General features: G+C 36.4%; 1 protein-coding gene across 5 annotated transcripts in view; it reads left to right on the forward strand.

The window, feature by feature from the left end:
* The window catches only part of kntc1 (kinetochore associated 1), a 79,809-nt gene that overhangs the window by 34,150 nt on the left and 32,663 nt on the right, over positions 1-12,996 (forward strand). For all 5 annotated transcript variants that reach the window (XM_021476680.3, XM_009301982.5, XM_068221568.2 and 2 more), the window contains 8 exons: positions 740-1,068; positions 5,760-5,932; positions 7,206-7,303; positions 7,865-8,006; positions 8,870-8,926; positions 9,629-9,792; positions 9,874-9,978; positions 11,592-11,720. In XM_021476680.3, coding sequence (XP_021332355.1) covers positions 740-1,068; positions 5,760-5,932; positions 7,206-7,303; positions 7,865-8,006; positions 8,870-8,926; positions 9,629-9,792; positions 9,874-9,978; positions 11,592-11,720 — 1,197 coding nt within the window. The remainder of the gene's footprint in view (positions 1-739; positions 1,069-5,759; positions 5,933-7,205; positions 7,304-7,864; positions 8,007-8,869; positions 8,927-9,628; positions 9,793-9,873; positions 9,979-11,591; positions 11,721-12,996) is intronic.

A 12,996-nucleotide genomic window follows, 5' to 3' on the forward strand; every position in this document is an offset into this window, starting at 1 on the left:
CTTTAAATGAATAGGAGTGAATAATGTCATTTTTCCTGTTTAGAATATAACTGAGCCTTTATTTGTCATTTATAAGGGATTTATAAAGCATAAATAGTCCTCACTTTAGATTAGGTCACAAAACTAGATGAAGTTGAGTTAACAAAGCATTTATTAACATAGATAGTAACCATTAATATATGCCTGAATAATAAAACATATAAACGTTGATTTCAATAGTTTATTAATCATTTACTAACTCATTTTGAATGATCCTAAAAACCCTCAACTACTCTTCAATACAAATGGATTATGAATAATGCAATACTTAATATAGTAATAAAAAATAAATCATTAAGTATGAAAGTACAATTATTGAACACATTATACAGGTGCTTATAAGTCAAGAATAGAATATAGAATAGCTGCAGTTATAAACTGCTTACTATTGCTTATTAATGTAGAGTTAATGCTTAACTGATAATGAATTGACTATTTGCTAATGCTTAATAGATGATTTATAGTGTGTAGTTATTATAAAGTGTTACCGTAATGTTTTGTGAACTCCTAAAATGTTGGAAGGTTGAATGTTAAATAGATCCTATCCATGTTCAGAAAAACTAATTTAATGGAAAAACAACTTAAACTAGTAGTATATGCAGTCAGTATGAAATCAGTATCGATATTGGCCAAAAAATCCTATCTGCGCCTCCAAAGATCTAATTCAAATGGGTGTGTGTGTGTGTGTGTTTTTATTTAGGAGGACTTTGACATCTTTTTGACACCAGAGGAATATGATGATCCAGTGGTGAGACATAAGTTCAACCAGCAGCTCATTACTGCATATGAGAACACACAGGCATGGCGGCGCTCTGGAAAACAACACCCGGACAAGGTTTCAGACAGTAACCTGAATGGCAGTGCTGCAGTAGCCAATGATCCGGATGGGAAAACCAAAAGCCTCTCTACTGAAGCAGGGCTACACCGGCTGGCCAGACAGCTGCAGAAGACCGAGCAGGAGCTGTGGGCAGACCTGGCTCTGAGAGCACTGGATGCTGGAAATGTAGAGAAAGCCCTGCAGATCCTCAGGTGAGGAGAGGGAAGGCTGGATATTAAAGCTCAAAAATGAATACCTGAGATTAGGGCTGGGCGATTTGGCAAAAAAATAAAATCTAGGTTTTTTATAAAGTTTGACCGATTCACGATTTAGATTTTTTAATTTTTTTATTGTGTTACTAGTCTTCTCAAAACATTACAACAACTGAAGTAACATTCTCTTTAAAAGTAACTTGAGAACCATCTGCTTAAGGAACATTGTAGTTTTAATGGCCATGTCATACAAAAATCGGTCAAGGTGTAAATAAATGTAAAACAAATTCACGAGTTAAATAGCGTTGCTGAAGATTTGAATAAGAAATATTTGTATAAATATCGCAGTTGCAGGAATACAGAGGTATTTTTTAGCAAGTTTTGCTGAGCCTAAGAAAGATTGGCTGTGAGCTCGACTTTAGCTTTGTCTTCTGATTGAATGACAGGTTGTAAAGCTGCTGCCTTTTTCTTAAAAAGATACAGTGGAAGAAAAGGACTGAACATGGAAACTGTAAAGCCTTATTTAACCCAATGTGTGAAGTTGTGGACGTATAGCAGAAGCAAATACAAGCACCAGATGTGTGTCTAATATAAAATAATATATTTAATCTATTTTTCTTTTTTCCTTTTTTAAATACTGATCATTTGATGCGCTTTGCTCCACTCTCTGTTTTATGCTGCCTGATCTGTCTGGTTTTCAACTAGGTCCGCTAAATGACGTCATGGGGGCCGGTACTTTCATTATCACTGCTTATGGCCCTCACCTGTGCTCGTGTTCAAACCAAAAGATCGGCGCGGTTTTCCACATGGCAGGTTCTTACGTCCTTCATACTTGTTGAGATCGAGTTTATCGACTTGATCAGGGAATATGTCTTGACAATCCACACAGACGTGACTCAGACTAATGCACAAGTAAAATCCTACATGACTTCACGCTTTAACAGGCAGTCAAGCAGTGTCAGAAGCACATGACAGTTTAAACTATCACACACCAAACGGGCACATTCGCATGATAATTAACATGAAACGAATCAGGTGGTGCGGCTGAAAAATGAACTGCGTCCTGAATCATGGCTGGGTGGCGCCAGTGTGTGTATAGAAACCTGTTTAGAATTCTAAAATCCATGGCGCTGCGTGGTGCTGCGGAGAACGTCGCCGAGAGGCACTTCTGGTGTGCTTCCTATAGAGAGTGAACCAAAGCCATAGACTGTAAAATATATGGACGTAGTATCCGTGACGTCACCCATGGGTTTCTGAAGAGCCCAAAAGAAGCCACAAGTAGGCGCGGCCAACCGTCGCCATTTTGGTCACGCGTCATCACACCCACGGCGGGATACCAAATAAGGGCAAAGAGGCGGAGAGTGAGCGGAGCTACAGACGCGTGCTGCATTTAGCTTGGACCTGGTTCAGACACACTTAACTTTGGGAGAACGCTTAATACTTTATCACCTGTGACTCGTTTGTATTCTGACCACTTGTGCTTTGTTGTACACTATATCAATAAAGTGTTTAGACTTTTAAAAACACTGCTGTAACACATTGAGCCACTAAACATTGTTCTTATGACGTTTTTTAACAGGAGGAATACGCGAATTACTTCCAAACACTTCAGATATATTCTGTGTTAGTTAATGTAAGACTATTGATGAAATCCAGCATAACACTGTATGACAACGCTTCAGATGACTGTTCTACAGCTAATCAATCTGACAGATTCTGGAGTGCGTTACAGCTCTAAATATAAATATAAACGATAAATGATCTTAAATAAATCAAATACATTTATAGAGATGGTATATAAGTATATAAATTTACTCACATGGGAAACGGAGGCCACGTGAATGGTTTGTGAGCACAATTAAGTTCACTCAGCATGCCATGCCATCTAATAATTGTAGGTAACAAGTCCAAAACGCAGTTGACTGTGTAAAGCCACATAAAACAGCACAGAAATACGATAAATACGCCGAGATCAGTGGCTAATCTGCCGGATTCAGCTGAGGTGACGTGACTGCGACCAACGAGACCTAGCTGTCACTCAAGTGGCCACGCCCTTAATTATGCAAACTTAATATAACTTAATATAAAGGAAATGGATGAGTTATAAAAAAATTCACCCCCCTCACAGTTGTCATGAAGGGTAATATTAGCTGTATGAACCAAAATCTTTTTTTGTACCAGGCTGTAAACACCTTTTTTTCTGCTGTAAAGTTGGCCATGCTAACAGTGGGCTCAATTGAAATCTGCTCTGTTTTGGAGCCAGGAGCGGCCAGGACTAGTGGAATTTCGGATGAATTGCAGTTTTAGTTACTTCCGTATTGGCTTCCTGAGGGAGAACGGGAGGTTGCCGCTTGACCAAAGCGCATTGGGGCCATTATAAAGTATTAAATGTATATTTAAAAAAAAAATCACGATTCTCGATTTAAAATAAAATTAAATCGTCGTCAAAACGTAAATTCTAATTAAGCGAAAAAATCGCCCAGCCCTACCTGAGATATGTTATATCTAAAAGTTTTATAAGTTTTAGGTGGTATTATTTATAAAAAGTTATTTTATAATTAATTAAAACTACTGTAAATCAGGAATTATGCCAAAGGAGGGTGAAAGTGATAAACTCTTTTTAGCGATGTATGGTATTTCTTTCAGGGGGGAATGCTAAAGTATATTAGGCTGCTTAAGTCATCTGGGCTTAATATTTTACAGTTAGACTAAAGAGTTTACTAAATTACAGAAAAAATTATTTTCTTTGGACACAAGAGGACTAAATGAGTTAGTGGTGCCATCTCGCGGCAGTGTGTGGATCTGTACCGACATCGAGGTACAAAGTATAAAAGCTATTAAATTTTACTTGGGTGACTCGTCTTCCTTTTTTTGTCCTCGGGTGATCACCCTCCTGGTTTTGTGGACATGTTTACACGTGTTACTACGGAGACATGTTAATATGCTCCATTCAGTCAGTTCACTTGGCGCTAGTTGTTTGGCGTTGGGTTGGTGTGTGTACAGGCCTTTTTGATTAAATGTAGTTAATTGCGTCCTAAATGACTCTCTATACACTACGCACTTACAGACTTCTACTCTCAAATTGTAGTGTGTGAGTTTAGTGTCATCACAAATGGGGCACTGTTTCTTCCTGAATGAAAATTGTAACCGTTTCCAAGATGGCGTTTAAGGGCTCATTCCCATCAAAGGCGTCTTTGCTTTTAAAAACCTGAGACGCAACGCTTGAAAATGATTTGGGGAAAAAAGCGCATCTTAAAACATCCAGACACACTAGCACACTATCAGCAAATGTCTCTGCTTAAAGGGACAATTCATTTAAAAATGAACATTTATACTCTGTTTACTCTTCCTCAAGTGGTTTCAAAGCTTCGAGTTTCTTTGTTCTGTTGAACCCTAAAAAAATAGATTTTTGAAGAGATCTGAAAACCTGAAATTGACTTCCATATACCTGTAACCAATGTTACTATGGAAGTCTATGGTTACAGGTTTTCAGATCTCTTCATAATATTTTCTTGTGTGTTCATCAGAAAAAAAAGATACTTAAACAGGTTTGGAAGAAGTGAAGAGTGAGTAAACGATGACAGAGTTTTCAGTTTCAGGTGAACTATCACTTTAAATCAGAGGTGTGCAAACTATATATGCACCCCGCTAAACACTCTCATCCGGCTCTCGAGGGAGTTTTTAAAATGCTGCTTCTGAGTAACAGTTTGGTTCAGAATGAATAAATTAATGATGCAATTACAAGTAAACCCATATGATGGCAGTATTGCACGCGGTAGTAAATATAAATAGCTGTGCAAATTAATTTGACTTAATAATATAAAAAAAATCTGTTTTGTGTTAATGTGACATATTTCTGTCCGATAATACATATTCCATGCATACTGCCACTATAAATAAAAGTTATTGCCACTTGGCCCTTCGCTTGGTTTGCAAAACTTGATTAGGCCCTCGGGTCTAAAAAGTTTGCCCACCACTGCTTTTAATGCTCTCAAGATAATGAGTGGATTCTGCAGACGGCCTTTAATTTGGTAGAGGGTGCTCTCTGGTGGCACTTGGAGGAACTCATTCATTCATTCATTTTCTTGTCGGCTTAATCCCTTTATTAATCCGGGGTCGCCACAGCGGAATGAACCGCCAACTTATCCAGCAAGTTTTTACGCAGCGGATTCCCTTCCAGCCGCAACCCATCTCTGGGAAACATCCACACACACATTCACACACACACTACAGACAATTTAGCTTACCTAATTCACCTGTACCTGTGTGTTTGGACTGTGGGGGAAACCGGAGCACCCGGAGGAAACTCACGGGGAGAACATGCAAACTCCACACAAACTCCAAGAAGCCGAGGTTCGAACCAGCGACCTTCTTACTGTGAGGCGACAGCACTACCTACTGCGCCACTGCCTTGCCCCTTGGAGGAACTACTATGGTGAAAATATAATTCTGTTCACAGCAAAAACAGCACCTTATTTACTTGCTTAAACACATGGACATTTAAAGGGACAGTGCAGTTATGCCATTTTCTTTTCTAACATGACATCTTTATTAGATTTTACAGTAAATCAAGCCTCATTACCCTGAACACACCCCAGAAAGGTTTAGTGGGATATAATAAAATAAATGAGAACGAGAATGATAGCTGTTTAATATGCTTTTTAATACATGTTTCTGTTTACCTCATGAAGCGAGTTATATCAGCACCACTCGAACTGCAGCACAGGACGTGTTTTGTTCAGCACCGCCCAGCGCCTCTGCCAAATGCTGGAAGAAAACGTGCCCATGGTTTTACCTGAAAAGACGAACCTGCCTGCTGTCATTCACCGGCTGGCCTGCCAGGCAATTACAGTCTGCCACAGTGGTACACCTTCACTTATTATATTTCATTACAGCACACATCTCATAAAGCTTTATTATACAGCACTCAGCATAAATAAATACACCTCTAACAAATCTCTCTTTTAAACTCATATTTTCCATAGGATTCTTTACAATATTATATTTGTGCAAATACATTAGATTAGTCAGTACCAACTTAAACAAGTCTAACAAAATTACGTCACCCAAATTAATATGTTGGGGAAAATGTAATGATATATAATTTTGATTTCATAAACAGGACAAATCAAGAGAAACATGACATTTTGTAGCTTGTAATTAGTTTTTGCAATAACTCGTTTGAATTTAAATGTATTATATTTCTATTTCCAAAGATCCTAACTCTTATTTTAATGGATATAGATGTTTAATAAAACTCTATCTATCTATCTATCTATCTATCTATCTATCTATCTATCTATCTATCTATCTATCTATCTATCTATCTATCTATCTATCTATCTATCTATCTATCTATCTATCTATCTATCTATCTATCTATCTATCTATCTATCTATCTATCTATCTATCTATCTATCTATCCATCCATCCATCCATCCATCCATCCATCCATCCATCCATCCATCCATCCATCCATCCATCCATCCATCCATCCATCCATCCATCCATCCATCCATCCATCCATCCATCCATCCATCCATCCATCCATCCATCCATCCATCCATCCATCCATCCATCCATCCATCCATCCATCCATCCATCCATCCATCCATCCATCCATCCATCCATCCATCCATCCATCCATCCATCCATCCATCCATCCATCCATCCATCCATCCATCCATCCATCCATCCATCCATCCATCCATCCATCCATCCATCCATCCATCCATCCATCCATCCATCCATCCATCCATCCATCCATCCATCCATCCATCCATCCATCCATCCATCCATCCATCCATCCATCCATCCATCCATCCATCCATCCATCCATCCATCCATCCATCCATCCATCCTTCTGACTATCATCCATCCATCTGTCCATCCATTGGTATGTCTGTCTGTCCATTCATTCATCCGTCTATGGTCCATCCATCCATCTGCCGTCCATCCATCGATCCATCTGTCTATCATCCTTCCATCTGTCTGTCTGTCGTCTATATATCCATCCTTCCATCGATCCATCTGTCTATATTATTTATCCGTCCATCTATTGATCCATCTGTCCGTTTATTTCTTCCTTCATTCTCTGCACCAAATTCAAAAAAAGTGATGCATTTTCTCTTTCACAGACCTCCTGCTGGACTGTTTGGAACTGTGTAAAAGCACCCGGACTGCTGCAGATGTGTACAGACAGTGCCAAATTGAAGATTTTGGATTTTTTGCTAAGGTCCGATTGCTATTTATTCTAGCGGATCTGTATATTCATGAACATTGCCATTTCATTAGTCCATTTATGTTCAGTCAGGCTATTAACAGTAATCGATTGTGGTTTATTCGGGTGCAGAGATATTCAACAAGTCACTTGGTTTTCCAAAGAATGCCTGAAAAATACTGTATATTAGTGCTTTCAAATAATTGTAGTGAAAATTGCTTTCAGCTTTAATTTAGATGAGAAATAGTAGAAAACAATCATGTTATTAACTGGTAGGAAAATGTGTGCAAAACTAAGTTTTTTTTTAGTGTCTCATGTCAATTCAAATTTGTACAATGATTTCAATTAATTTCTGCCTACACTTTAAAAGATGCTGGGTTCCACACAATCAATTTGTGTTGGGGCAACATGAAGGAATTAAGTTAGCTTAAATGTTGTTACAAATTTAAGTGGATTGAACATAAAACAATTAAGTTAGATTGAATGTGAAAATGATCATGATTTAAATTAGATAATTTATTGATTTGTTTATATTTCAAAGGTTTTATTTTAATATCCACTGTATGTGTTTTCAAGGAATCTTCAATGAGTGGTGAAGAGGATGCGTATGCCGAATCCCATTTTCACGATGTGTTCAATGAGGATGGCATTGTGCTAGATCCAGTTTCAGTGCTCCCGCTCCAATATAAAATCACCAGAAATTTGTTACCACTGTCAGGTAAGAGCTACAGTTGAAATGGCCATTTCACACACTCAGACTATCTTCTGAAAATAATAATACAACACTCTCATTAAAAACTGCTGTAAATATATGCTTGCTCATGGAAAAAAAGGTACTGTATACCAGGGGTTCCCAAACTTTTCAGCCCGCGACCCCCAAAATAACAATGCCAGTGACTCGCGACCCCCAATATCCTCTGACGTGGTTATAAATTCAGAAACCTTGCATGCAATGACGCAGACACACCAATAAAATTTGTGTCAGTGCTTAAAATGTACCAGAAAGTATAACCTGATGTTATAAAATCAAAATGCATGTGACGCTATTGCTGCCTTTAATATAATGTAATTACCCCAGGGGTCGCAATCCAATAGAACTAGTAACTATAAGCTACTATAGTAACTATATAGTATATAGTAACTATAAACGACTATTTTTATTTTCAGTAAAGTTATGGATAAAATATGTTAATTCTTATGGTTTAAAAAAAAAAAAATAGATTTTTGGAACTCACCAGACGACCCCCCTTCATTGCCCCGCGACCCCTCGGAGGGTCCCGACCCCCACTTTGAGAACCACTGCTGTATACAACTGTGTCAGTGTGTGACAATGACTTAAATGTCTGATTTGCATTTTGTCTACATTTCAAAAAAATTATTAAATGGGATTAGTTGAAGGATTTAAAGGTATAAAGCACTGAACAGAATTTAAATTTCATTGGTAAAGTGACTTATTAGACCTTTAAGTCTAGTGTAGATTTAAACCTCTATGCAGCTTTATAGTCAACTGCACCCAGTGAACCATGTTTTGCTTGCTTTTTAATATTTTTTTGTTTTATTATTATTATTATTTTTTTTTAGAATCAAGGCTTTTCCCTTTTGACTGCTCCTGTCTGTCATACTGTTCTACCAAAGAAGGTAAGGTACACAAATTATTCAACATTATTAATATTTGCCGGGTGTATGATAGGGCCCAAAGTGTGTAATACAGCATCAGTATTTCAATGCTATTTCAATAGGCAGATAGAACTGATTGCTGATCTAGCATAAAGTTTGTATGCTATGGTAGGCAGGATTTTTGTTTCATACAAGAATAAAAATTATCCTTGGCAAAATGTGGGAAAACGTGTGAATATTCCAATTGTTTTGGGATTTATCATGCTTGAAATGCGAAATGTGCGAACTCAAAAAATGATGTTTGCTGTTTGTTCAATCTATTTGAATGAAATAAGCTGTAACAACACAATTTTTGAGCTTTTTTGAGACAAATTAATTATTTTATGTTTAAACCACAAATCTTATGTGTTTTTACAAATTTAACTTAATTCCTTCATGTTGTTCTTACACGTCTGAAATTTTACCAATTTAAGTGGATTAAATATATATAAATTTAGTTGTCGAAAAAACAAATTGAAATGCAAAAAAGAATTGTGTTTCATTTTAAATAAGTATCTAAAATAAATAAATAAATAAATAAATAAAAATCTTTGAGTGTAGTTTTACAGTTTTATTTAGTTTTATTAAAAAAACCTCATAATTCTCAAATTATTTTTAATAATTACCCATTATTATTCTATTAATAACTAATTTTATTCATAAAATATCTGTCCGTTTTCTCAGACGCTGAATTGGTTGGGCCTTTGCTCAATCCCATGGCCTCTATGCTGCAAATGCTCCAGGAGTGCAGTCAGCTTGAGCTGGCTGTGCGGCTTCTGATGGAGTCTTATGGCAGTATACTCCTACACTTTGTTTCTAACAACATGGACATCTCACTAAGCAAGAGGGTGAGCATTCGGTTCAACTGGTTGAGAGATATATTATGAAAATTCCTATTCTTGATAATTATTTATTTGTCTCATTTCCAGCTTCAGTCTAACAACCGCATGGCCAGAGACAAACAAACTCTGGACAAAATCGAGAAAACGGTCCTCTCGTCCGTCTCTGTGGTCGTGGTCTCCTTGTTACAGAAGGTGTGCAAAGATACAGTTGAAGTCTGAATTGTTAGCCCTCTTGGATTATTAGCGTGCTCGATTTTTAAAAAAATTATTTATTTATTTATTTATTTTTGTCCTATTTCTGTTTAACGGAAAGAAGACTTTTTTTTCTTTTTCCAATAGTTTTTATTGCTGTTTCCAAATTTACATACAGATGTATGATATATATATATATATATATATATATATATATATATATATATATATATATATATATATATATATATATATATATATATATATATATATATATATATATATATATATATATATATATATATATATATAAAGGGTTTCCCATAATGGGTATACAAAACAACCACACATCGAAATCCAGAAGTTGTAAAAATTAAAGAAATTATAAAATACTAAATAAATAAATACGGAAATTACATGAATGATTCAAGGACATTATAAGAACAATCAAATCATTACTCTCATATTTATTTTGTTTATCATCAAAAAGAAAACCGATAAAACTGATTGGTTGCTTGTTAACTACAAATCATTTGTGTACTTTTTTTTTTTTTTTTTTTTTTTTTTTTTACCCATATTGTGGCAGTTCACTCCAGCCTACCCTTTTTTCCCCTCTAAACTATACACTACCAGTCCAAAGTTTTGGTCAGAAATTTTTAAAAATGTTTTAAAATAAGCTTCTCCTCACCAAGGCTGCATTTCTTTAATCAAAAATACAGAACAAAATGTAAATTGTGAAATGTTATTGCACTATAAAATAACCGTTACAGTTGTTATAAGTACGACAGACGATGCTCACTGACAGTATAGAGTCCCCTTCACTATACTGGGGCATTAGGTTTCGCACTGACTGCAGGTTGAGCGCCCACTGCTGGCCTCACTAACACTACTTCCAACAGCAAACTAGTTTTCCCATGTGGTCTCCCATTCAGATACTGACCAGGCTCAGCCCTGCTTAGCTTCAGTGAGTAACTGGTTTTGGGCTAATATGGCTGTGGCTATTATGTCAAAGCAGTCACTAATTTGAGGTATGTTGAGCTGTAACCATTTTTGTTTATAGCTTTTTTACAGGCTATCAGCAAACTTTTCATCAGTTTTTGACAAATTCTCATAACTAAATTTTTCCTAACATAGGGTTTTTGAGGCTTTAGTATAGTGTTGAGAAAGAAAAATCGATAGGGTTATCGAAAATATTCTCTAAACATTTATGAATTTCTTGCCAAAACACAAGAATTTTTTTATATTTCCAGAATACAAGTGTGTTATTAGGCAAGTCATCGTATAACGATGATTTGTTCTGTAGAGAATTGCAAACAAAAACTGCTTAAAGGGGCTAATAATATTGTCCTTAAAATAGTTTTGAAAAAATTAAAAACTGCTTTAATTTTAGTCAAAATAAAACAAAAAAGAATTTCTCCAGAAGAAAAAATATTATAGGAAATACTGTGAAAAATTTCTTGCCATGTTAAACGTCTTTTGGGAAGTATTTGAAAAACACGAGGGCTTTTAAGTTTGACTTCGACTGTACATTAGATGCTCAGTTACAAAAATGTATGTCCATGATTTTATTAAGTTCACAGTGGCATTTGTCATGTAATGGCGTTGTGTTGCAGGTGCTCAACTGGAGAGTGGTGGACTCTGACTTGGCCATCGGACTTTGTACCATTTTGTCCAAGGCAGCGGTCATCGATATTCTGTGGAAGATCATCAATAGTGCCTGGCAAAATTACGACAAGATTAAGGTCAGACTGAAGTATGGTTTGGCAAACAAGCTGCCGTTTATTAGATGTTCTTGCTTGGTCATACCCTTTGTCAGAAATGAATTACCAAGAACCACAGATTCAGCTGAAAATCCTCTTTAAAATTTTACTGAAAAAAAGAAGTCACCTACATCTTGGAAGAACTGTGGGTGAGAAAATTAACTGGACATTTTCACTTTTAACCAGGAGGATTAAATTGTTATAATGTGAACCAATCAAAAGTAATGGTTTTATTTTTATGTAAATTACATATTGAATTTAAGTACACACAATTTTAAAGCTTTTTGGCTGACAATTTTGTTTGTGGTTCAAAAGAAATAGGCCTTTATTAAACTACTATATATATATATATATTATTACTATATTTTGGTTGTTGGCACAATGCTCAATTGGTACTAATGGGCCCAAAGTGTCCGAAGAAAATATTCCCCACACTATACCAGCCTGACCCATTAATACAAGGCAGGATGAATCCATGCTTTCATGTTGCTGACGGCAAATTCTGACCCTACCATCCAAATGTTGCAGCAGAAATCGAGATTCATCAGACCAGGCAACGTTTCTTCAATCTTCTATTGTCTAATTTTGGTGAGCCTGTGTGAATTGTACCCTCAGTTCCCTGTTCTTAGCTCATAGAAGTGGCACCCAGTGTGGTCTTCTGTTGCCATAACCCATCCGCCTCAAGGTTAAACGCTTTGTGCATTAAGAGATGCTCCTCTGTGTACCTCGGTTGTAAAAAGTGGTCATTTGAGTTACTGTTGCCTTTACAACAGCTGGAATCAGTCTGGCCATTCTCCTCTGATCTCTGGCATCAGCAAGGCATTTGCGCCCACATAACTGCCACAAACTGGATATTTTCTCTTTTCGTACCATTCTCTGTAAACCTTAGAGATGGTTGTGCGTGAAAATCCCAGTAGATCAGCAGTTTCTGAAATACTCAGACCAGCCCGTCTGGCACCAACAACCCTGCCACGTTCAAAGTCACTTAAATCACCTTTCTTCCCCATTCTAATGCTCGGTTTGAACTGCAGCAGATCGTCTGGACCATGTCTACATGCCTAAATGCATCGAGTTGATGCCATGTGATTGGCTGATTAGAAATGTGCATTAATAAGCAGTTGAACAGGTGTACCTAATAAAGTGGCCGGTGAGTGTGTGTGTGTGTGTGTGTATATATATATATTTATATATATATATATATATATATATATATATATATATATATATATATATATATATATATATATATATATATATA

This window comes from Danio rerio, chromosome 5 (assembly GCF_049306965.1).
Source record: "Danio rerio strain Tuebingen ecotype United States chromosome 5, GRCz12tu, whole genome shotgun sequence".
NCBI lineage: Eukaryota > Metazoa > Chordata > Actinopteri > Cypriniformes > Danionidae > Danio > Danio rerio.